This window comes from Lycorma delicatula, chromosome 5 (assembly GCF_047948215.1).
Source record: "Lycorma delicatula isolate Av1 chromosome 5, ASM4794821v1, whole genome shotgun sequence".
In the NCBI taxonomy this organism is placed as follows: domain Eukaryota; kingdom Metazoa; phylum Arthropoda; class Insecta; order Hemiptera; family Fulgoridae; genus Lycorma; species Lycorma delicatula.
This window is the reverse complement of record NC_134459.1, coordinates 150,848,947-150,875,033: the sequence shown is the minus strand read 5'-3', so window position 1 is coordinate 150,875,033 and position 26,087 is coordinate 150,848,947. Positions and strand designations below refer to the sequence as shown.

General features: G+C 32.1%; 1 protein-coding gene across 1 annotated transcript; it reads left to right on the top strand.

The window, feature by feature from the left end:
- Positions 1 to 1,114: 1,114 nt before the first annotated feature.
- Positions 1,115 to 24,826, top strand: LOC142325768 (putative RNA 3'-terminal phosphate cyclase-like protein). The gene is made up of 6 exons (XM_075367800.1): positions 1,115 to 1,431; positions 2,381 to 2,509; positions 9,335 to 9,501; positions 15,449 to 15,623; positions 19,344 to 19,593; positions 24,633 to 24,826. Exons 1-6 carry the CDS (start codon positions 1,293 to 1,295, stop codon positions 24,793 to 24,795), a joined length of 1,023 nt encoding a protein of 340 aa, XP_075223915.1. The 5' UTR covers positions 1,115 to 1,292; the 3' UTR covers positions 24,796 to 24,826.
- The last annotated feature ends 1,261 nt before the right edge of the window (positions 24,827 to 26,087 follow it).

The following is a 26,087-nucleotide window of genomic DNA, read 5'->3' as shown; positions in this document are numbered from 1 at the left end:
CCCGCGTGTGTATATGGCGTCTGTGGACTAAAGTTGTGGTTCCGCCGCTGGCAGGACGTCCGGGTCGTATTGGCCTATCCGTTCTATACGTAAAGTAATTCCGAATGGTCAGTTGTTTGTTCGCGTTCAGACAATCACGTCGATTAGTAGATTCTCAGCCAGACGGCAAAGTTCTGCCGTCTTGCCTACTACTGAATTGGCGTTCCACTGTAGCAGTCTGAGAGTTTGCCTAACCGTTTCCCTTCCGTCCCTTGTCGTTAGCTTTTTAACTGAAATTGTCTCGTAACTGAGCGAGGTCAGCTCCTCTTTTACTTCTTCGGGATGCCCCGGATAACCACTTTGAGCTCGCTATCTTTTGGTAGCTGGAAGGAGTGAATGGCGACTCCCTTGGAATTCAGAAAACTCTACACTTCTCTGAAGTCGCCTTCGCTGCTTAGCTGCAGCCTTACAAAGAGCCTGGTACTTTTGGCTGACAGGCGCCCTCTTATAATGGCGGAGATTGCTCTCGCCAGCGTTGGCCACTCCTTAAGGCAGTCCAACATGTTTGTTTATAACACCAACAAACACTCCCTTGGTAGTATAAACAATACAGTCAAATAAATCTTAAAAACTGTTTATGAAGCCAACAAACTCAAGAAAGCTTAAAGACTAAAATATAGGTTTAGCACCTATAGTGTAAAAATTATGTTTGTCTGACTATTGTTACCATCTTTATTTCTTTCTACTGGCCCAGTTTAAAAACAATTGAGCTATGACCGTAATAGAAATAACAATTAGTAGCGCGTGAAAATGTCATGCCATGCCATGCCTGACCGTAATTCGGACATCGACGTGCTACATATTTATTTTAACGAAGACGATATAGATGAAATTATTGTGAACCTTGCAAGGAAAGAAATCAGCTGATCCGGAAGCTTGAACGATGAACTAAAACTTATTTTGTATTTTAGAAGAGATTTGGAGGCCTTACTAATAGTATTTTGAGATACAAATAATTTAAGTAGAAATAAGTGCCAAGAAAAATATAGATTGAGTAGAGTGAGTGAACGAACCAACAAATTGTTACCATTCACTAAGATTGCCACCTTTATACCGTTCATTCGTGTACGAATTATCAAATAAAGGTTATGTGTACCATTACACGTGAATTCAATGTGTATATTTTATCAAGTTATGACATTTATTGAGATGGATTAACTTGCAGTTCTGTATTTTGATTACTGTTTAATTAGTACATAATTCTGTGGATCTTTCCAGATTTTTGCTGTTTTTACAGAACTGATTATTTAACTATGGCAGCGGATAATTCAAATGTTCTGTGCTTTAAGGGCAGCAATTACATGCGACAGCGACTCTTATTATCGGTTGTCAGTGGTAAAGCTATCAGAATTACCGATATAAGAACTCGGGATGATGAACCTGGTTTAAAAGGTAAGATTTGAGTAGCTTTTAAGTATAAAATTCGAATATTTTCTAAAGGTATTTTCTAAGACTAAAAATGCTTAACTTTCGTCAAGAAAGTCGAGCTTTAATTACCTTTTTTGTCAACTGATTTAATTTACTTCGTAAGGTCAAAACTTGTGAGGTAAGAATAGAGTGTAAAAATCTACCCTTGTGTATAATACTAAGTCTGGCATGTATGTATATATATTCAAGCCCAGATGAAGTTAGTCTTTCTACCGCACAGATGGGGGTTGTATTTATTAAATGACTTATTTATTATATGCTATTACTTAAATTATAATTTATTGAAGCTTATATGTCAAATATACAGGATTTTTAAAAAAATATACAAAGATTTATTAGAAAATTGATAAGAAAATGAAAAAACATTTGTTCTGTCTGTGTCTCTTAAGTCTTGTCACACAGTTGAAGTTGTTATACGATATGGTTTCAAAATCATGAAGAATCTTAAGGCAAGAACTATATTTACATCACTTTGCTGTAATAACTTATGTATAGGTTTTTTCAGATTGGTAGAAATTTTTCTTTGAATATTGGCTATGGCCGTACACCATTTTTAACCATATTCTGCTGTAAGCTTTCACTGTAACAACCGTTTCCTTGATTGAATAAGGTATTTTAGATATACACAACTGCAAAGAACAGAACTACTATATTTAATCATGAACAGTTTATGCTGACAACATTAGAAAAAAGTAGTAACAAACAACCAATAGTAGTAGCAGAATTAAAGGTGATACTCAAATAACTGCAGTTTGAGCTGGCTTAGTTCAGTTTTCAGTTGTTCACTTGGTATAATATCAGTGTTGATGGAAGTTTGTGCATCTTATCACTGGACAGTGCTTTCTGTATTTAAATTCTTTAAACTTTTATCTTTTGTAAATACTATTGAATTTTTTTAATGATCTTCTTTCAGAATATGAAGTAAATTTACTGCGACTCTTAGATAAAATGTCAAATGGAACGTGGCTAGAAGTTAGTGAGACTGGTACAGCATTTTCTTTTACACCAGGATCTTTGATTGGTGGTTCTCTTATTCATGAATGCTTAGATTTAGGATCATGAATTTCATTAGAACAAATTACAAAAAATTAAATATATGGCTCTTTTAAACTTCTTTTCTTAATTTTTTTTCAATGAGCAATAGAAATTTCTTTTGGCGACTTAAAATCTGTACCAGTTTTCATTTTGTTTCTTACTTGGTCTTTCTTTGAAAACATGACAACTAGTTGTTTACAACTTTCTTGTTTCTCAGTGGTTTAAAATCAATCTTTATTTCCTTTTCCAAAACAAATACACTGTTACAAAAAGTACAAACATTGTCATTCTTACAATAGGATCAAAAAACTTACTGCATAAAGCTGTACACATTTTCATCATCACCTGCTATCTGACCATTCAATAAAACTAGATTAAAGTCATAAAAAAAGAACAACAAAGTTTCCTCATTATTTAACTCTATCTGTAAAGAGTTTCTATTAACTCTTTCCAAGTGATGAATATTAAAAATAATATTCTCTAGGATAACGTGTTGTATCACAGAGTTTTTATTAAAATTCCCCATTATCAAGAAATTCTACTTTTCACACTTAATTAAATATATTGCTTGAGAATCCAAATTCAATTCTATGATATAATTATCAGCAAAATCTAAATACTTTATCATATTTATTTCCTTTTATGATTCTGTAATTAGTGCCTCCACTTGCCTGCCTGAATAAAGAAGTTTAACAGCAGAATACTGAATTACTTCATAGGTTGAAAATTTATTTTTTAACTTTGAAATGTCTTTCGTCATAAATAAAATTTTCAAATTATAAACAGATTTGTGGTTAACTAAAAGAATTTCTGTAGTTTAACTAAAATCCCGGGTAAATTAAAAAAGATAATTAATATAAATGTACTTCTATTCATTGATACTTTCAGTGTTAGGTTTATCATTAATTCTAGACTGATTTACTAGAAGATACTGATCTACTTCAGAATGAAAAAAAGTTGATAATTTTCATGACCGACCACCTGTTTTAACAGAAATTCTTTTACTTTTCCTAAATTTTTTTTCCATATTCCAATTTCCTAAATAACATTTTTATTGAAGAAATCATTGCAGAGTTCATTGTAATGATAGAATTTTTCATCTATAAAGATTCGTTTATTCTGGGATTCAGGGTATAGTATGCTTTCTGTAAATACTTCCTCTTTCAAACAAAGTTTTTAGATTGATTCACTATTTGTTATAAAATGTAGAGATAAAAATTTTACTACCCTTAAGCTTTCCACAGTTGTGCAGAACTGTAATTTTTTTTTAAATAGTTACAAGAGCCAATGAAAAAAATCGATTCTCTTACCTGATTCAATACCTAATCTTATTACAGAATTAATTTCTGATCTTTTATGCAGACTATCATAAACTTATTACATAAATCTAATTTTTTTCCTTTTTACTTTTCACAATTATCCACATTTTTGCAATTCTGTAAAATATTGTATTGTCTCCCTCTTCATCGAATCAATTTAATGAATGAATTTAATTTTTTTTTTTTATAATTCTAACTGGAATTTTTTAATTTTCCATGTTCAAATCAACTAGCCTTTTGTTTTGTTCTTGGAGTAGACAATAATTACTTAAAGTAGTGTTTTCTGTTTTGATTTCCACTTTTAATTTTTCCAATAATAATGATAACTGTTGAGGTTCACTGACATTTTCAACAAATCAAACAAAATAGTGTAATTGGGCATTAAAGTAAATTAAATAATTTAATGATGAAAATGTTTCTTCAACATTAAATGAACAAAGAGTGAAATTCAATAAGATTAAAGGTACTTGCGAAATATGCCAAATAGTTAGGCAGTTTATCATAAAAAAATAGGAAAGTAAACAATGATAACAGTAAACAGCCCTATTTCATGTACGTCATGGTAATACAGTCCAACTGGCCTGTAGCCAATTTATTCCGGTGTATGACATGTATAGCATGTAATTTTTTTTTTCATAACTAACCTAAATATATTCATTTTGTTAAATAAAATACTACTTACTGGCTTAAATTGCTTTACAAAAACACGGATGATAAAGAAACAGATGAGCATATACTTTAATACAAAATGAACTTAAAAATTCACTTATATTTCACTGAAAAACACAAAACTTCATTGAGGAAACTAAGCATGTCCAACTTCAACCAGATGTAAACTTAATTCTTAACTCTATACATCCTATACTGTAACTCCTGCATTCTTAACTCTGTTTACACATCCTATACTGTAACTCCTGCATTTGCCCCAAAATTATTTAGTAAAAAATTCTGGAAATAACATTTCATAAGCTTCAAATCATATAAGTTTTAATTTATATAAAAATCATACCGTTTTTGTAAAATTGTTTAATAGGAAAGGCATCTGTTTCTCCTGCTACTGTTCTGTAAGTACTAAATGGCTTATTTAGGAAATCTAACTGCCACCATTATAAGGCTGCCAGTATCAGCTAAAAATTCTGCCAAATTTACAATTCAAAATATTTCATTTTTACAACCTGTATTATATAAATAAAACTTTCATTAAAGTAGATTATTACATTAATATCATATTTGTTTATCTTATATATATATATATATATATAGTAGCGTACAAATTAATCTGAACACAATGAATTTTTTGTTTATATCAAAAAATTGTGTGTGTGGTCACTACTTGACCACACACACACACATTCTTTAATTGTCTGTGTAATTTGACATTATTGTTCTTTGTTTATTTAGCAGTTTTCATTTTATAGATAGTCTTTTGTGGAAGTTTATTTCATTTTTACTTCCTTCTAAGAAGTAAAGGAGGAAGTATTGTGATCTTGAAAAATTTCGGTGTCCAGATCTCAATGAATATATCTAGTTTCGGTGTGACGTCGTACGTACATACATACATTATGTATCTCGCATAACTCAAAATCAATTAGCCATAAGTTGTTGAAATTTTGGATTTAGGACTGCGGTTGAAACATCTAGTTGTGCATCTCCCACTTTCATTGAGTTTACTGGAACAAAAGTGTCTAAAAAAACCCAAAATCCAAAAAATTTAGATTTTGGACTTTTTTTAACACCAGTAATAAGCCATCATTGAAAGCTTTTCAAAAATATATCATATGTAAGTGGTACTTATTTTCATTGATTCCAGAGTTATAGCCAAATAAAATTTTAATTAATGAAATATTTGGACCTTACATGGGGAAGGCACATCGGTTCACATCAAATTTCATCTCCTTTTTTAACCTTTTTTTAAATTTAAATATATTAATTTATTAATAATTATTGATCTTTGATTGTAAAAAAAGTTTTGCAATAAATAATAATTCAATAGTAACAATAAAAAAAAAAAAAATGAAAAAAATCAGAAGTTAGAAAAATAAAATTTTATGTTCTTCTCATTTTAATTCAAAAATTTTTACAGAGGTTAATTATTAATAAATCAATTTATTTAAATTAAAAAAAAAAGTTAAAAAATAATATGTGTATATGAAGTCGGATTGGAACTGATGTGTGCATGGTTACGGTTCTGACATGTTCTCACTTACACCACATAACTACTAGAGCAATGTAAAACAAAATTAATTTATAAACTAATATAAAATGCTGATACAGACACCACAAAAAAATGTGATGCAGTGTGATGTCCATCAAAATGCAATTGTGTAACTGTCTACATTATTAAAGAGTTGGAAGATCATATCTCGCTTTCAAATGAAATAAATTTAAATGAAGTACAGCAAAAAATGTGTATATATAATTTAATAGGCATACAAGGAAGTCATGTGGTGCCCACATCAGTTTTTTTATTACACAATCGTATTTTTTGTTCTGTTATCTTGAATATATAATAACAGACATAACTCCTAGAAAGCATTCAAAAGTTGTTTCTCTTTCTGCGTATACCAGTATGGCATGACAAATAGCTTCTGAATGTGATTTTGGACTAGGGACAGTGAATGGTATTTTTAAATAATTTAAAGAAACTGGTTCCTTTTCACCTCAAAGGGAAGGCGAATGAGGCTGTAAAAGGAAAACTACACCAAGACGGATAAGTTATTAGTGAGAAAAAGTAAACTTAATTCAAAATTGTCTACTGTGGACTTAAATCAAGAACTAGCAGCCAGTGAAACAGATTTACATGTGACAGCTGCTTGATGCCAACGTTCTGCAGCTGGACAAAAAGCTTGTCAGCCAGCTAAAAATTGCTTTTAACACTACAAAGTGCAAATAAAGGCTCTTGTGAGCTAAAGCACATGCTAACTGAATCAAAGAAGACTGGAAAGATGTTGTGTTTTCTGATGAGTCATATTTTTATTACAGGGGCAAAGGGTTCCATACCATTATTGTAGAAAAGCATCAGATGAAAATACATATACTGGCTCATATCCAACAATCAGTTAAACATCCCCAGAAAAAATTTTTTGGAGTTGTTTCACAACTGAAGACCCTCAGATGTGGGTTGTAACACAACTTCAAAACAAATTTCTACTAGGCAATGAAGTGCTCCAACAAGATCTGGTGCCATACGATACTGCTGAAAGAGTGGAAAAATATTTTGAAGAATGAAACATTAAAGTGCTCCCATGGACTGATAACATAAACCCAGTTGAAAATATTTGAGCAATAGTTAAAAAATGACTAACGAATTTTACCCCAAAAATGATCTAATTAAAGCAATATTATCAGTATGGTTTCGTGATGAAGAAATCAAACAAGTGTGTAGTACAGTATTAAATAGATGACAAAATATGTTTATGAAGTGATGAAGAATAAAGGAGGGCATTTTAATTACTAGATACTCAAATTGTACACGTATGATATTTTTTTAAAAATAAAGTTACGTTTTAATAAATTACTTTCTTGTGTTCGAATTAATCTGCACATTACTGTGTGTGTGTGTGTGTGTGTGTGTGTGTGTGTGTGTGTGTGTGTGTGTGTGTGTGTGTGTGTGTTGGCTGAGCAGCATAAAACCAAACCGATACAGTTAAACACTGTTGCAACATAAATTTTGTATTTGCATTACAAAAGTTTACATACTTACCATATTTTTACCAAAGATAATCGAAATGAGCCCTGTGCAGCAGCAATTCACTTTTGTGCTCTAGTGATCATATAAAACATTTTTGTTAGTACCATCGATTTCTTGTTGAAAATTTGCCTTGAGTTCATCAGTATTATGGGGATTTGATTCATAAATTTTATCCTTCAAACAGTCCGGAAAGAAAAAATCATAACTAGACGAATCTGGGAATTGTGAAGGCTACCACTCTCTGCAGACAGATTGTTCTTCTGTAAGAGCTACATGAATCATTTGATATTTGAGATGTTGCTCCATCTTCTGGGAGAAGCCTCTTTTTCATGATTTGTTAACTGTGCATAGAATTCTTTGAAAATTGTACTGGACAATTATGTATTGACAGTCTGGTTTGGGACTTCCGCTTGTGGGGGTGACTGCGCTGCTGGGGTATGTTAACCCGTATGGCCGGGGGCGTGGCTTCCCTCCACCAATGGCGGTTGTGATCATCACTTGGTAATGCCACACGAGACACCATGATGCGACCGGGTGGGGGTGCGGGGTTTTTCCCTGGCCCCTGCGTGGACCAGAATGGGGTTGCATTCCCCTTGTTAGGTGACCTAAATTGGTCGACTTAATTGGGTTTAGGTCTGAATGTCTATGTTGCGTAAGACATAATTTTGATTGGTATGAGTGTAGCACTGATTTAACTTTAAACTCCTCGTTCATTTTCTGAAGCATTCACAGTCACGAATGGTGCTGTCAGATTTTGACTAGGCAAGGGGTTTGCGCGTCCACAGTTTCGTCGTTTAGTTTGAGGGAATCATGTTAGGTTGGATGTGAAGGTGTCCGTTTGAGGCCTACGTGAAGGGGAAATCCGATTTGTATTTTACTGATGCAAATATCTGCTGATGCATTTACATTGGTGCGTTCCGACCAATGACTTTGTGATGTAATCAGTTTGCTCCCTATAGGGTTGGGATGACAATCTGGTTAAAAAATATTGACACCCCACTATATGATTTCCAGATACAGCACTTCAACAGACACAGATTTTCTCATCTTGAAATGAAATTTTACTTAATGATGTTTTGGTTCAAACATCTGGTAAGGATTTTCAGTCATCCAGTACTGGTGTGCAAATTTACTTGCCCAAATAAATGAAACCATGTCTCATCAGGCGTAAATAGAGTATCGGTATATCTCTATTCATTGTCAATGTTTTTGAATTTTACGACAAGATGTGTATTTTACATCTCTTTGTTTTGACAACTTGCATAATAGATTTTTTTTGAACCAACAGAAATTCTCTTTGAATATTGGCTATAGCCTCTGGACCCCTAATGGAAGCTGCCCTATTTTGTTTTGCATTCTAAACCGACCCATTGTGTAATATTTGTTAACCAAATTATGTATGCTACTCTGCTGGGATACTGCCATTTGGAAGTTATTTTATGAATATTTGACACATTTCTTAAAAAGATCCAGAGTGTACATAAGCTTCCACTATAATAATCATTGAATAAGCTTTTAGAAGAATACAACTGCAGAAGAAACTCCACTGCACTGAAGCATGAGTAGTTAACAATTGATAATAGTAGACAAGAGAAGTAACATTCTTAAGTAGTGGCAGTAGTAATAGCAGCTACGCTAGCAGCGTTTTAGATGACACTCAAATTACTGCAGTTTGAACCAATTTTGTGTGGTTTTAAGTTGCTCATCTAGTGTGTATTTATATATATATATATATATATATATATATATATATATATATATATATATATACATACACACACATACACACATAATTGATAATGTTTCTGTTTTATATAGAAAGACCCTTCAGTAGATGCATTTAAAAATGGAGCTTTAGCAGTTTTACGAAGGTTTATGGTTGTTGATCCAGGTCTTGAATTGATTATCAAAAAGAGAGGAATGGAACCTCAGGGTGGTGGAGAAGTCACCTTAAATTGTCCTAACATCAAACAGTTGAAACCAATTATGGTATGGGTTTCATAATCATAATCAGTTTATGTTTACTTAATTGTACGTTTTTACTTCAATATCATAAAGAAAAAACATAGTTATTTTATAAATCTCTTACATTTAGCCATTCTGATTTATAGCTATTTAAAATTTTTAGTTTGACTAACATTATTTATCAGGCTGATGTTTTTTATAATTTTCATTATTATTCTCTTGACATGACACAACATGTTGTCATCTAGCAATATTATTGATTCAAACAAGACATGTGTTTGAATCCAGCTTTTTGTAGTTGACAAGTTATATATTGCATTTCAACAAGAGAAATAATAATGAAAATAAGAAAATCAAAACCCATAATATTCATATAATATTTTAAAAATTTATCTCAAAATAAATTTGACAAAAAGATCTTAGCGTATGATTATGTTTTAGTGTTCTGCTTATACAACACCTAGCTTGTAAATAAAGTATCAGATTTTATGTTACTAGTATATTATTACAATCACATAAACAAATTTGTCAATAGAGTGAAGGCTAAGAGACAGCATCAAGGTGCTAATAGAATTAAAATTTAAAACACAAGTGCTTTAGCTTGATCTCAACATAACCTTCTATTTAGAAAGTCAAGTGTTAATCCTTTGTATATCCTGATATACAACACTAGCCCTAATGTAGATCAACTCCAGCTTGGTCTAGTGGTAAATTCTTCATTGTAAATCAGCTTTCGAAGTCGAGAGTTCTAAGGTTCAAATTCTAGTAAAAGAAGTTACTTTTATACAGATTTGAGTACTAGATCGTGGATATTGGTGTTCTTTGGTGGTTGGGTTTCAGTTAACCACACATCTCAGGAATGATCAACCTGAGACTTACAAGATTGCACTTCATTTACAGTCATATATATCATTCTCATTCATCTTCTGAAGTAATACCTTATAATGGTTCCGGAGGCTAACATAAAGAGAATCGTAATAGAGGGAGTAAGGAAGACTCAGATATAAGAAAATAAGACTATATATTTCTCTTATGATATATGTAGTTAAAGATTAACAAGATAAAGTGATCGATCTTCATAAGAGAAATCCAGTAACTGAAAAGTGGTTGGGAATAAATATAAACAAAACTGCATATACAGTTGGAAGTAAAAATGGAAACAATATTCTAACAGGGAAAGAGAGAGGGTATAGGAAATTTTTTTTGCCTCAGTCATTTGACTGGTTTGATGCAGCTCTCAAGATTCCCTATCTAGTGCTAGTCGTTACATTTCCGTATATCCCCTACATCCTACATCCCTAACAATTTATTTTACATATTCCAATCGTTGCCTTCCTGCACAATTTATTCCTTCTACCTGACTCTCTAATATTAAAGTGACTATTCCAGGATGCCTCAATATGTGGCCTAAAAAATCTGTATTCTTTTAACTATATTTTTCCAATTGCTTCTTTCGTCATCGATTTGCCGCAACACCTCTTCATTTGTCACTTTATCCACCCATCTGATTTTTTAAAGTTCTCCTATAGCACCCCATTTCAAAAGCTTTTTTTCTTCTCAGGTACTCCGTTCATCCAAGTTTCACTTCCATATGAAGTGAAACTTCATGCTCCAAACATATACTTTCAAAAATCTTTTCCTGGCATTTAAATTAATTTTTGATGTAAACAAATTATATTTCTGACTGAAAGCTTGTTTCTCCTGTACTTTTCGGCATTGTATGTCGCATGTATATTTTTTATGCATGGCTAGTTACGCTAATTGTTCTGTATTCTTTACATTTATCTGCTCCTGCTTTCTTTGGTATCGTGACTATAACACTCTTTCTGAAGTCTGACGGAACTTCCCCTTTTTCATAAATATTACACACCAGTTTATATAATCTATCAATCGCTTCCTCACCTGCACTGCGCAGTAATTCTACAGGTATTCCGTCTATTCCAGAAGCCTTTCTGCCATTCAAATCTTTTAATGCTCTCTTAAATTCAGATCTAGTATTGTATCTCCCCCTTTCATCCTCTTCGACACTCTTCTTCCTCTGTAACACCATTTTCTAATTCATTTCCTCCGTACAACTCTTCAATATATTCTACCCACCTATCGACTTTACCTTTCGTATTATAAATCGGTGTACCATCTTTGTTTTACACATTATTGGATTTTAATTTATGTACCCCAAAAGTTTCCTTAACTTTCCTGTATGCTCCGTCTATTTTACCAATGTTCATTTCTCTTTCCACTTCTGAACACTTTTCTTTAATCCGCTCTTCTTTCACTAGTCTGTACTTCCTGTTTATAATATTTCTTAATTGTCTATAGTTCCTTTTACTTTCTTCATCACTAGCATTCTTATATTTCCTACGTTCATTCATCAGCTGCAATATATCGTTTGAAATCCAAGGTTTTCTACCAGTTCTCTTTGTTTCGCATAAGTTTGCTTCTGCTGATTTAAGAATTTTCTTTTTAACATTCTCCCATTCTACATTTTCTACTTTATCTTTTTTACTCAGACCTCTTGCTATCCTCCTCAAAAATCTTCTTACCTCCTCTTCATCAAGCATCTCTAAATTCCACCGATTCATCTGACACCTTTTCTTCAGGTTTTTAAACCCCAATCTACATTTCATTATCACTAGATTATGATCGCTATAATATATGCTCCAAGGTAAGTTTTGCAGTCGACGCGTTGATTTCTAAATCTTTGCTTAACCATGATATAGTCTATCTGATACTTTGCAGTATCACCTGGCTTTTTCCATGTGTATATTCTTCTATTATGATTTTTAAACTGGGTGTTGGCAATTACTAAATTATATTTCATGCAAAACTCTGTAAGTCGGTCCCCTCTTTCATTCCTTTTGCCCAGCCCGTATTCACCCACTATATTTCCTTCTTTGTCTTTTCCAATGCTTGCATTCCAGTCTCCAACTATTATTCAATTTTCATCGCCTTTTATGCGTTTAATTGCTTCGTCAATTTCTTTGTATACACGGTCAATCTCATAATCATCATGGGCACTTGTAGGCATATAGATGTTAACAATCGTTGTCGGTTTAGGTTTCAATTTTATCCTTATTACAATGATTCTATCGTTATGCAATTTCAAATACTCTACTCTCTTCCCTATCTTCTTGTTCATTATGAAACCGACTCCTGCCTGTCCAGAGCTACATTTTCTTGGAAAAAAAGCTGCTGTAGTTTTCCATTGCTTTCAGCTGCACAGTACTCAGAGGACTGAGTGATGTTGATATGGCCGTTTAAGTCATCCTGACCTACGCCCGTAACAACTACTGTAAGAGCTGCTGCCCTCTTTCAGGAATCATTCCTTAGTCTGGCTCTCAACAGATACCGCTCCGATATGGTTGCACCTTTGGTCCAGCTACTCTGTATCACTGAGGAAAAGTTAATAGGAAAGTTAAGGATATTGATTATTTAGGGAAATTATTTTTGAGGAACATATGAAAATGAATGCACAAATGAAAAGGGTTTTGCTATGTAATAATCTTAGTTACTTACTGAAGTGGAAGAATGTGTAAAGCAAATGTAATAAAATGTAGTAAAGTGGAAAAAATATCCAATGATAATTTCTTGATGAGTACTAATAAAAGGGAATGAGAGAAAATTAATAAATTCTGTGAAACAAATATGAAACTGGGAGGGATGATATTTCCATTTTACAGAAAATAAAAAAGAACAGGAAATATAAGCTCTACAGTTACATTGCATTCTATATTACAAAGGTATGATTAGATTTATATTTTAAGGATAAAAAAATGAGATGGGTATGCAATTTGATAAAAGTAAGAAGTGAGAGAATACTCGAAATACAGTGACTGTGATCAGTGGGAGATTGAAAAGGAGACAGATACAGATAGAAGATTTAAACAGACAGAAGTCATCATGAACCCTTTAAGGTTTGTTGTAATCAGGTATGTGCTTAATTTATTATATAACATTGTTGATTTTCTTTCATCCATTTCTGTTTTATGTGAAAGGTATATTTTCTATAAATTTATGAATTGAAGATATCCAGAATACATTTTTATAAAGAACTAATAAAAATCTAGAAATATTTCTAACTTTTATTCTAAAATGAAAATTTTAGATTCTGATTTTTTTTTTATAACCTGTTTTTGAGCATTTTATTTATTCTAATAACTGTTTAGCATAGCTCTTACTTTTTGTTTATTTTGTATGCTTATATTATAAATTTGCATATGTTTGGACTGTTAATTTCCATGTGTATGACAAGAATCAGTGTTAGTGTAGTAATTTTTAATCTTTATTTATAAATGAATAAAATTTTCTTATTTTGATAATAGAATTCTGACCACCACCTGAAACTGTTGATCTTTTAATAATTGTTTTTCATTTACTTAAAATGTGGATTTTGGTCAACAAATATTAATTTATTTTTACTAATAAATCGTCGTTTGGTATGTTGTTACAGTAGATCGTTACTTTGCCATTAATACTTTGGTTAATCAGCTGTTACAATAGGTTTTTCTTAGTGCGGTTTTTTTATGAAATGTATTTTAATATTCTTCTGTAGTTCAAATTAAAATACAAAACTATCTGTTAATTACAAAATCAGTCAGCCATGTGACTCCCTCCAGAGAAGGGAGCGCATTGCCTCCTCCAAAATAACTAGGGTCCCGGTAGGTGTATTCCTGCTAGCCTGAAAGCTTTAGCATCAAAAGGACTTCAGCGGACGTACTGAAGGGGAATCACGCTTTCAGTCATGCCTTGAAGGGGAGTACGAGGCTCAAAAGCCAGTCTCCCACAGTTAGACCCACTAAATTATTTTCATGCTGGTCCGTAAATAAAACTTAAAATTTACAACCGCCTCTAAATAACACCCAATAACCCCCCTAATAGTAGAAAGATAACAGCAGCTAGGGACATAGTCCAGTCTCTGTAATCTGTAGGGAGAAATAATTAAACTCCTGCCATTCTTGCGTTCCATAATCAAGAAAGTGATATTTTTAATGGCTAATTCGATATTATGTAGCAATTATATACATATAGTTTTTTATTTTATAATACAATAACATTGTAATATTTTAAAGATAAAATAGTTGTAAATCTTCATTATAGAATTACTTTATAAATTACTTTTATGTGATCTGTGAGTATTTTTTGAGTTTTCTTATGCACTACTTTCAAAGTTTTCTGTAATTTTTTTGACTTTGCAACAAACAAACAATCAATCACAAATTCTCCTTTAGATTCTCAAGATCATAAAATAACAGAAATAAACCATGTTAGTCTCTCTACAGCTGTTTCTTTATTACTTGTTAAATGATTTTCATGAAATATGAAATGAATTCTGATCTTTCTTTGTAAATCTGCTTTTGGTTTTAGTTAATTGTTGTGTAAAATAAAAAATATATGTGGTGTAATTGTTGGTTATTAGTTTTTCAACCGCATTTTATAATTTTTTTTAAATAGTTAAATAGTTTTAAATTTGTATCAGTTGAATAAGAATTATAACAAAAAATTGCAGCCTTTCAAACAGATTTATAATTGAAGTTAAATATAAATTTTTTGTCAACTTCAAAATGTTTTGTAGTTGTATATCAAAAAGTAGTCGTCTTCATTTCTTAAGTTTATTGATTTAAGTACATAATTAAATTGTGACAATTGAAAGATTTTAACTCTAAATTTTCTTTCTTATATTCAAAATGTTTGAATTGCTGTAGTATAGTTTACATTAATTGAAAATACAAAAAAATATATTTAACTCTTAGATAAGTATGTTCATATTCTTTATGTTAAAAGATTATTTTCATTTCAACTTAACGATAATTGAATTGTTAATTTTTACTTCCTATAATTTTTCATAATAATTTAATTACCAATGTAAGATGTTTTATTCATTTAATCTATGCAGGGAAAGAATTTGTAATATCACAGCCAAATTATATTTATATTATAATGTTTATTAATTATTTTTTATTTAATATTTTAGTTAAAGGATTGGGGGAAAATAAAACGTGTGCGAGGAACAATGTTTGCATTACGAGTTTCACCAGCACTTTCTAATCGTATGGTTGAAGCAGCAAAAGGAGTTTTCTTGCAGTTTATACCAGATGTTTTCTTTACGGTTGACCATCTTAAGGGCCAGTGTGCTGGAAAATCTCCAGGTAAATTTAATTATCTCATATTTATGAGAGTTACTTAATATAGGTATATTAAATTCATAAATAGAAAACTCAAAAACTATTAACAAAACAATAAAATGTAAAATTGGATGTTCATTTTCATTGCCAAACAGTTATCATCAGTAGATACTTGGGAATTAAAGTATTACAGAACTTCAAAGAAGCAGTCAGAAATGGGAAATGATAGAATTACAGAAATAGAAATGTTGTCGTTAAAAATATGAGGGTAGATCCAGAAATAAGGTTCCCATCAATGTTACAAATAGACAACATTGTTTATTCTAATAGAAATTTACATCATTGGAAAGAAGAAACTTTGCTCTATTTTTCTACATAATCGCCATCTTTTTCTACGCATTTTTGTAGTTGATGCTCCAATTTCTGTATTCCAATGTTATAGAACTCCACCACCAACCCATTGAGGAAGCGTTTCACCTCTTCTTTGACTTCATCGTCACTCCGGAAGCATTGGCCACTCAAGTGTTCCTTTAACTTTGAGAACAAGTGATAATCACTAGGCACAAGGTCCGGACTGTAATGTGGGTGGGGCATGTCAGTCCACCCAAAGTATGTTAAAAGTTCCTGGGTTTAACGGGAGATGTGAGGTCGGATGTTGTCGTGAAGTAGTGTTACACCAGCTGTCAGTCATCCTCGCCGGTGGTTCTGGATAGCTTGCCTGAGTTTTCCTAGTGTTCCACAATAACTGAGTTGATTGTTGTCCCAGGTTCCATGAAATCGATCAGCAGTATACCCTTAAGAGCCCAAAAAACACTGGCCATGACTTTGCCAGGAGAAGGAGTTTGTTTGAACTTGTTTGCAACTGGTGACCCTGAGTGACGCCACTGCTTGGATGAACAGACATACACTTGTCACTATACACCTCTGTCAACTGACGATGAATATCCACGAGTGGAGTCCCTTTGGCATGCAAAAAGCGAATTACAGAATGAATCTCGCACTTGGCAGGATCAACAAGTGGAACCTCCATCTCGGACGGCTGCTGAGCTAAGACTGAGCAGCACAGCAAAGCACGGCCGGGCGGATTCGAGAGTGGAGGAATAGCCGCGCACAGCAGTGTTGCCAGATTTTGCCTCGCACCTTCCGGTGCGGCTAGAGCTCTTTGGGAACCTTCTGGATTGATCCTCGTATTAACATTTAGTACGAGTATATAAAGAAACACTTCTTACAAAAAGAATATTTCTCCCTATGTTTGTTTAGTAAAATTAAAAATAAAAATTGAGATAATAATTGTAGTAAAATAATAGACTTGTCATAGTGAATAGTGAGTTTTGGTATTTAGTTTCAACTTGGAAACATTAGCTGAAAGTTTAAAAATTAGTGTTAGCTTATAAAATATTTTACAGCTCTTTCTTTTGTTCTTTCATAATTTTTATCAGATTCTTAATTCAAAATGGTATAATATTATGAAATACAAGGGTCATTCAATAACCAAAGACACAAGTTTCTGTGAAGGTAAAATGGTTTATTTAATCAATGTGACAATTCTTTCACTTTTAAAAAAAATCTCAGCAATATTAATGCATTTGTCCCTCTTCTGAATCAGCTTATTTATGTCTGCTGTAAAGAAATCCTATCCTGATATTGGCAATCAATTTATTACATTTTTTTTTTACATCCTCATTGTTATTAAACTTCTTACTATGTAGTGCTTCCTTGAGTGGATAAAACAAGTGGAAGTATGTGAAGGCTGAGTCAAAACTGTGTGTGGATGAGGTAGTACTTCCCAATTCAATTTGTTGATGGTTTCTCGAGTTACCAGGCTCTGGTAACTGTTGGTTACTGTTTGAAGCCGGGCTGTATCAGGAAGCAGAATGATGCCTTTTGCACTGAGATCCAGTGTGTTTTTTCAACACTCTGCTGGCTTCACTTTGTTGATAAGCACATCACAGTAGTATGTATACTGTTTATTGTTCACTGATCTAGAAAATAAACAAAAACTAGGCCTTTTGCATCCTAAAAGATTGCCATCATGATTTTTCCTGCTGATGGTTAAGTTCAGAATTTTTTCTTGACAGGTGAACTCATGTGTTTCCACTCCATGCTCTGTTTTTTGATCTTGGTTCATAATGGTGATTCCATGTCTAATCACAGGTTAGAAAAATCTGCAAAAAAGCATCACCTTCCTGCTGATACTGTTGTTTCAGCTCTGTGCACTTGCAAAGTCTTGTTTCTTCTTATGGAAGAAATCTATCAACTCTTCTGAAACTCATCTTGCACGTGTTTTACAGTACTTGAGCTTGATTGTGATAGTGCGTTATGAACTGTACTGACACTTACTTGTAATTTTTCAATTATAATCTTAACTGTAATCTGTCAATCTTCTTGGATGAGAGACTATGTGGAGTTTAAAGCATTGAAATTGAAACTTCAATTGGACTTCCTGAATGTAGTGAATCACTGAAGTTCAGCTTTCTTTAAATTTTTCTACCCGCTTTAAAAATTTCTGTAGTCTTACAATTTTGTCCACGCGAGAGTAAATGTTAACCAGTTTTTCATCTTCAGAAAGCAAAAAACTGATCACTTTGCGCTGTTCAACTAATTTGTAAACTTCAAGAAGACTCACCATCATAAAATGAGATTTTTAGGTTATAAACAAAACAATTTTTTCAAAAGTCATCACAGGATTTCCAACTTAATGTTCTGAAAGTATCATAACCCTCTTACCAGTTCTTTTTCTTCCACAGCTATTTGCTTCTTAATTTGAATGACCCTCATATTTAAATAAAATTAAATAATTTTTAAAAATCAGAAAATTTGGATTTTTCATATTTCCTAAGTATATTTTTTAAATACCTTAAAAAATGATTTCAAATAAATTTCTGCATTTTACAGTTCAGAATGTGATCTCATTAGACTATCCAGACATTTATTTACCTGGACCATGTCCTGAGTATCATGTAGACAAGATTAACAGGGTTGAGGATTGTACTATAATTTACAGTAGTATATAAATTAGTATATCTATAAATTTCATGTTAACCTTACCCGTATGATTTCCCTCTTATGATAACATACCCAGTTTTAAACATATAAACTTTTAATGAATTGCCAGTTATTCCTGTATCTTATATTTCACTCTATCTTCCTAACAGGAGTTGAAAATATCAGATTCTGACTTGATTGAATCGTCTTCCTTGTGGACACTAGTTTGACACATCAACTAATATGCCAAACCTTTATTGTTTGGAACAAACTCACTTTGAACTACTCCTATTACCTTGCGTAAACTTTATTGGATTACCGTAACCCCTAAATAATGTAATAAAAGGAATTTGAGAAAATTTATTACATTTTGCATTTTTCTGTATAGGAATTTCCTTACGTGATCTTTTTCTCAATGATATTTACAAGCAATTATTGTTAATCCTTTTTTTTTAGAGAAAAATTGAATATTAGTGGAAAATTTACAGCTGAGTAATATTTCTTTATTAAAAAAATAAATCATATTCTTAATGACTGAATAAGTGTTAAAGTTCTGTCTTAAATCTATAAAACTATTTAGCTTCGTAGAAAAATAAAATCTTAACAAAACTACATGTAATAAAAAAAATTATATTAATTTTTTTTTTTGACATTTTATTTGTTTCAATTATTTGATTAGCTGTATTAAAAATGTTTAGTTGTTTTTATCACTTTTTTATATTGCTTTGCCAGTAATTGTATGTATTTTATCTCTTCTAGGATTTGGTGCCAGTATATACGCTGAGACTACAACAGATGTATTTTATACAAGTGATAAAGTTTCAAATCCCCCAACAGAAAAACATTCCGTTCCTGAAGATGTCGGAAAAGAAGCAGCTTGGGCTTTACTGGATGAAATATCTGGTGGTGGTTGTATTGATTCAGCATTTCAGTCTCTATGTTGCCTCTATATGGCTCTTACAACAAAGGATGTTTCTCAGTGTGTTATAGGACCCTTATCACCATACACGTTAGTATTTCTTTATAATTACTATAACTCAAAATAGTAATGAAAAATATAGAAAACACATATTATTTATTTTAATTATGAATTAATTTTATTAATATATATTTAATAAGGAGGAATAAAAAATAGCATAAGAATAAGTAGAATTTAATTCATAATAATATTACTTATAAAATGAATTTTGATTCTTGTAGTATATGTTTACCGAGAAACATTTGGTACCTATTAAAATAGAAATTCAAAATTATCAAAGCTGATAGAAAATCTGATTTATAACTAGCACAAATTACAGATATTTAGAAAATAATTAATGAAATTTAAGATTAAGAAAAATTGAATATTACATTGAAAATTTAAATTTTTAACTCATGTTTTGACTGTTTATTCTGCATTATGATTTCTGAGATAACATAACATTTAACAACTGTTAATGTATGATCAGATATTGAAGTAATATTTTATTGCTACTTATTTTTACATCAGATTGTGATTTTGAAATAGTATTGCGCTAGTGTCACTTATATATGGCAAATGACTATTCATAGCAAATATTATTACTGTCATATTACATGTGTAGATTAAAATATAAAACAAAATAAATTTATTTATATTTTGTAGATTAGAAAAGTATTTATATCTAAAACTAAAAAAATTATAAATTGATAAGAAAACAAACTGAATTTTGATTCTTTAAACAGCTGGAAATTATTGTTGAATTAAGTAAGTTGGCAGAATTAATCTAAAATAATAATTATTACACTAAATAAATTTCATTCCATTTTGGTCAAGCTTTAAAATATTGCAAATGTTTTAAAAATGGGATGTTTAGAAAATTATTTGTGCACATCAGTTAATGAATTTTGAGATGCACTGATTAATTCCTTGAAAACAATTTTACTCTATAATTGATGAGTATTATTTTATGTACTTTTTAAATCAAATTTCAGGTAAGTTTTTAATGCAGGTAAGAAAAATATTTCTTGTTAGGTCACAAACAAACAGCAGTAATTAAACAGATTAAATAGAATTATCAGTTAAAGGTACATGAATTCACATGTACTTACTCATTATTATCTGTTAGTATTAATTCAATTTTAAGACTATTTAAAAGACTACGGGTAGTACAGTGGACATTGGCCCAGCCAGGTCTAGACTATCTGACAGTAACTGAAAAGTCAATTATCCACAAATGCGTTATAAAATACATAGAATTTTATAAAGAGATTTTAATTAAGTACCACTATTAAGCATTTAGTTAAAGATCTGTAAAATAATATTGTATACTGTGATTGCCGACCTCCCAAGATTGCATCTACCTTTTATCCGGAAAATTCTTAGTTCAAATTGTGGTCAGGCTTGGCAATTTTTATGTAACAAAATTTGTCTATCATAGAATAACTGTAATTGGGAATAAGGCTGTTGTTGCTTAAAGAATAAATAAATAATTTTTTGTAATTATTTTCATCGCTAATTATTTAACAAAATACCTAGGCGTGCCACTTGATAGAATGCTTTCATTTAAGGAGCACCTAATGAAAACTACAGAGAAATTGAAGCCGAGAAACAACATTATACATAAGCTCTGTGGAACAACGAGGGGAGCATCGGCTTCCACTTTGGGCACATCATTCGGCTGCAGAACATTGTGTGCCAGTATGGCTTAACAGCCCTTGTGTTCATAGAATTGATGCTCAACTTAATAACACTATGAGAATGATTGCTGCCGGGGTTATCAGGTCTACTCCTGTGGAATGGATCCCAGTATTGAGCCACATACCACCCCCAAACCTGCGCCATATGAACGCTCTTATAAGAGAGTACAAGAAGATTATGGACAATCAAAACCTACCAATACATGGGGATATTGAGGAAGCCAATCGTGGTCACCTTCTATCTAGAAAGCCACCTGTCAAAACAGCAATTGCTGCCACAGAGGAAGGATTTAACTAAGCCTGGCGTCAAGAATGGACCACAAAGCAAAATAACCAAATCCCATGTATTACTCAAAAGCCACCGAGTTTTGACTTGCCATGTAAGACATGCTCAATGCTAAACAGAATACAAACTCAGCATGGTAGGTGCGCCTATTTCCTGTATAAATGGGGTAAAACACCGATGCCCCTTTGCAGGTGTGATAAAAATCAAACTGTTAAACACATCGCAGAAGTTTGCCCTAGGACAGCTTATGAAGGGACTCTTGAGGATTTCCTGATGGCGACTCCAGAATCAGTAGCTCATATTAATTTGTTAGATGTTTGTTTGTAATTTTTGATTGTAATTGGTGTTGTGTTTTGGTGCCATACGTTAAATAAATAAATTTACTGTACTTTGGATAAACACTTGTCACTTATATTTTAATAGATCATCTTGATTAGTAATCTTTATAGTTTCTGTTATTATTATTATTATTATCTTTTATTAATGAATAGGATCACTGTAGTCAGTCCAGTATCTAAGTCTCTTCGATGGGACTGTTTGGGCCTTGTGGTCTTCCCGGTACTTTTTCATACATTTCAATCTTTGTGCTCTTTCTAGTGTTGAAAATGTTCGGGTTGTGAGTTTTTTCATGTGAGTGTAAAGCGACTGTTTTTGTTCTTGATTTTCTTGTTTAATTTTATGTTATCTGTGTTGTCCAATGGTGTAAGGCCAATTTCCTTCAGATCGTCTCTTATTTCTCTGATCCATCTGCATCCTATCTTGGTGTTTTTCGAGTCGAGATTGTACTGTACTAGCTGTTTCAGAAATATTGAATCTTGTATCCTCGTGAATTGTCCAAAGAATCCTAGTCTCCTCTTAGACATGGTGTCGGTGATGGATTCTAACTCTTTCTACACAACTTTGTTGCATTGTCTTATTTTTGTGTTTATTGATACCCTTTTTTTCTTTTTTTTGTAAGTATACCACATTAATTTTTGAGCTTTAGCTAGTTTGTTTTTTCTTATTTGGATCAAGGTTTTTTCATTTAGGTTGTTGTTATCACTGCAACATATTTAAATTGGGTTACTGTTTTAATTCTGTTACCATTTATGTTTACTTCTTTTAATTGTGTTGGCTTTCTTGAAATCTACAAATTTTATCACCTTGTCTGTTTCTTTTCCTGTTGTAATCCATTATTAGCTTGAGATTCATTATCTTGTCTAGACAGCTCCTCCAGGGTCTGAAACCTCCCTGGTATTCTCCTAGTTTTTTCTCTAGTTGTGAACTGATCCTGTTGAGGATGATTCTTTAAAGAATTTTGTATGTTGTGTCTAGGAGTGAGATTCCCCTGTAATTGTTAGGGTCTGTTGTGCCCCCTTTTTGAGTAGTGAATGGATGAGGGCTATAATCCAATGTTCTTATAGTTCTTCTTTGATCCAGATCTTGACAAGCTGTTGATGAAGGGCAATTTTTGCTGATCTTAATAATAAAATTATTGCAGCAATTTAATTACAGTATTTGCTGTTGTTTTCTCCATGTTGGAGCTGTGCGTGGAAGGGTGGATGCACTGATCTCGCTTCCAAGATCAGATCAGACCCAGAGGTTAGATGGTTAAGGTACTCTTGATAGAGCTGTGACGTGGAAGGGTGAAGGACTCCTCGTGTTAGGAAGTAACTGAAGGACTCCTCGTGTTAGGAAGTAACCTCACTTCCAATTACAGACTAGATCAGAGGTTTTAGTTAAAGTGTGTGGAATCTCCTCAGAATTGTGGAAAGGAATTCCCAGTTTGTTTAGTTCTGTATTTATTTAACAATTTACTTAACAAATTTAACAATTGGGGTGATTGCAGATCAAAATTATCAACAGTTTTGGTGGCTGCGATCATCAGTTTTCTGTTGTATGAGAAAAAGTCCTTTGACATTATATACAAATTAATTATGAGTTGATTATCACAATCTACACTGTTAACGTTTTTTTTAATTGTGATTAGTCTTCTTTGGTGTTAGATTGAGGTGCAGCGACCGCACTTCCCTGATCTTGTCAAATAGTTGTGAGGGTTATAAAGTAGGACAGAAGAGCAAAGATGTCCACAGAAGCCTACAGTGAAGGCAAAAGCTGAGCTAAAATCGCTGATGGAAATGTCTACCAAAACAATTGCGTCGGTGCCATCCTGATGGAAGCCTAGCTGATGACTGTGATATCTAATCTGTGTCTGAGGTCAATATGATAACCTCCAGTAAAACCCATCAGGGCTAAGAGCAGAGGGGGTGGTGTGGCAACCAGAATTGTCAAAGGTGAGTGTGTTCCCCTTAGGGGTCAGGATGTTGTTTGATAATTATCATATCAATACTTAATAATCGTCAGTGTTTATTATAACTGACACTTATTATTAATTCAATATTTTTTTTTTAACTTTTGTTGATCAGATGTAAAGTTTTTTCCTAAACATGGGAATATTTTTCTCATTATTGTCAGCATTAGAAATGAAATTATATAATTGAATCATATCATTTAATCCTTGCATCTACTATCACTGTCAGCTTGACTTTTATCTTGTATTTGTGCTTCTTGTGTAGTAGGTTACACCATGCATTTTTTTAAGTGTAGAAGTGAGACCTGTGTCTCAGCTTATATGCGACAGCTATTCGTCACATTGATATTATTAAAAATGTTATTACACTTTCTAAATTACTTTAATTCAAAATTAAGTGATATAAAACATGAGTTTTTTTAATATATCCATAGACACTGACCACATCAGCTCTAAATATTCTGCTCTTGAGCATTATTCTGCATAGTAGCGGCTTTTTATTTTTCAATAGTTACTATACATTTATGTTCTTGGAGGCTGTGTGTTCTGAATCAGAGATCAATTCTAAAATCAAATGAAAGAATACTGCCAGGTATTTTAAGATAAAATTGCAAAGTTCTGTTGTGAATAGAATGGTTTCCATTACAAAAAAGTAGGGAATCACAAAACTGCTGGTCCAACATTACAAATATGTCGAAGATAAAAATTATTGCTGTTCACTAAGAGTATAAATTAAAATTTTGCTTTATAAATTAATACTTGCATTTAAATATGTATTTTTTCATATTTAATCATATGAGAATTTTTTTTACAGGATTGAATTCCTTCGACATTTAAGAAAATTTTTTGGATTGATATTTAAACTTGAACCATTCAAAAATGAGGAAAATGTTGATGTTGATGATAATGAATTACAACTAGGTGTTGCTAAAGTATTACTTACTTGTGTTGGTGTGGGATATCAGAAACTTTCATAGTAATTAAATGTTTTTCTTTTTTTTCTTAATATTTGTTATTTTTTATTCTTTTCCTTTATAGAGTTTTTATTGTATATTGAAAATTTGACTTAAAATATGATAATATAGAGAGCATTCTCAAATTTTCATTTTTAGCTTTCATGTAGTGGAGAATGTGGTACCCTACCTCATAACACTATTCACTGATGTTGTCATCTGCTATTTATATGAGAAGAAAAATTCTAAGGGAACTTCTAACATTTTAATTACATTACTCTATATTAATACCAAAACTACTTAAAAAAAACCGGGTGGGGCACACGACAATGCACTTATCCCAATGACTTTCTCAATATTTGAAACAGAAAAACACTTGATCACAAAATGCTTTCTCTTGAGCTATATTTTTATATAGTCAGAAAGTCACAAGGAGCAGGATTAAGTGATATGACATGGATGGCAGAGTAGACAGAGGCTCATGTTGCAGGAACCAATCCTACAACAGCGTGCATTTTCATCTTTTACTCATGTAATCTCAAGTTTTCCAGGTTGAACCATCTGTCCAGGAGGAACAAACTCTATAAATTTTGTTACTGACAAAAAATGACAAATCATGTTCATATCTGTTAAAATTCATCAGCAATAACTCCAAGACGCACAAGTCAATTAAAAAATTTGTTTAATAGTCTGATGACGATCTTCATAAATTCCATTGTGAATTTTTTCAAGGTTTTCAACATTCATAGTTATGTTTCATTTGAAACATGAAAACCACTTATATATATCTGCATTTTATTTAAAGCTTTTTCTTTAAACGCATTTTGAATCATCGCTACATTTCAACAGCCGTTTTCTGTTATAAAATATAACAGAGATCGCTCTTTGATAAACCATAATAAAGACTATAGAATGCATTTAACAAGCACCAAGAAAAACTGACATGGAAAGCATTGTAAACAGTACAGAGTAATGGCTAGTTGGTAGACTGCCTTAGAATACTGTAAGTTTGTTATACCTAGTGATGAAATTTTCAACTTTAGAAAGATGTAGAACTGCAGCAGTTCCTGCCATCTTACATTATGTGGGTCAGGAACTGCTCCGTGTAATGGATCTGGGTATTCATAAAACATGATTTTAATCTTAACGATATTTATCAATGATAATGATAACATTTACGTAAACATAATGAAATTTATGTTTAAATCATGATATTTATCTTAATGCTCCTAGTCAATCACCATCTCCCATGAAAAACCTCTTTCCTCCACATTCTTTTTAATCAGTCACCGTTGATATTTGATTCACGTTTTAGA

Excerpts from the sequence above, each read along its gene's own strand:
- LOC142325768 (XM_075367800.1), top strand. The coding sequence starts at position 1,293 with ATGGCAGCGGATAATTCAAATGTTCTGTGCTTTAAGGGCAGCAATTAC. Across the intron at positions 2,510-9,334 it reads TGGTTCTCTTATTCATGAAT|ACCCTTCAGTAGATGCATTT; the intron begins GCTTAGATTTAG and ends TTATATAGAAAG. Across the intron at positions 19,594-24,632 it reads GGACCCTTATCACCATACAC|GATTGAATTCCTTCGACATT; the intron begins GTTAGTATTTCT and ends TTTTTTTTACAG.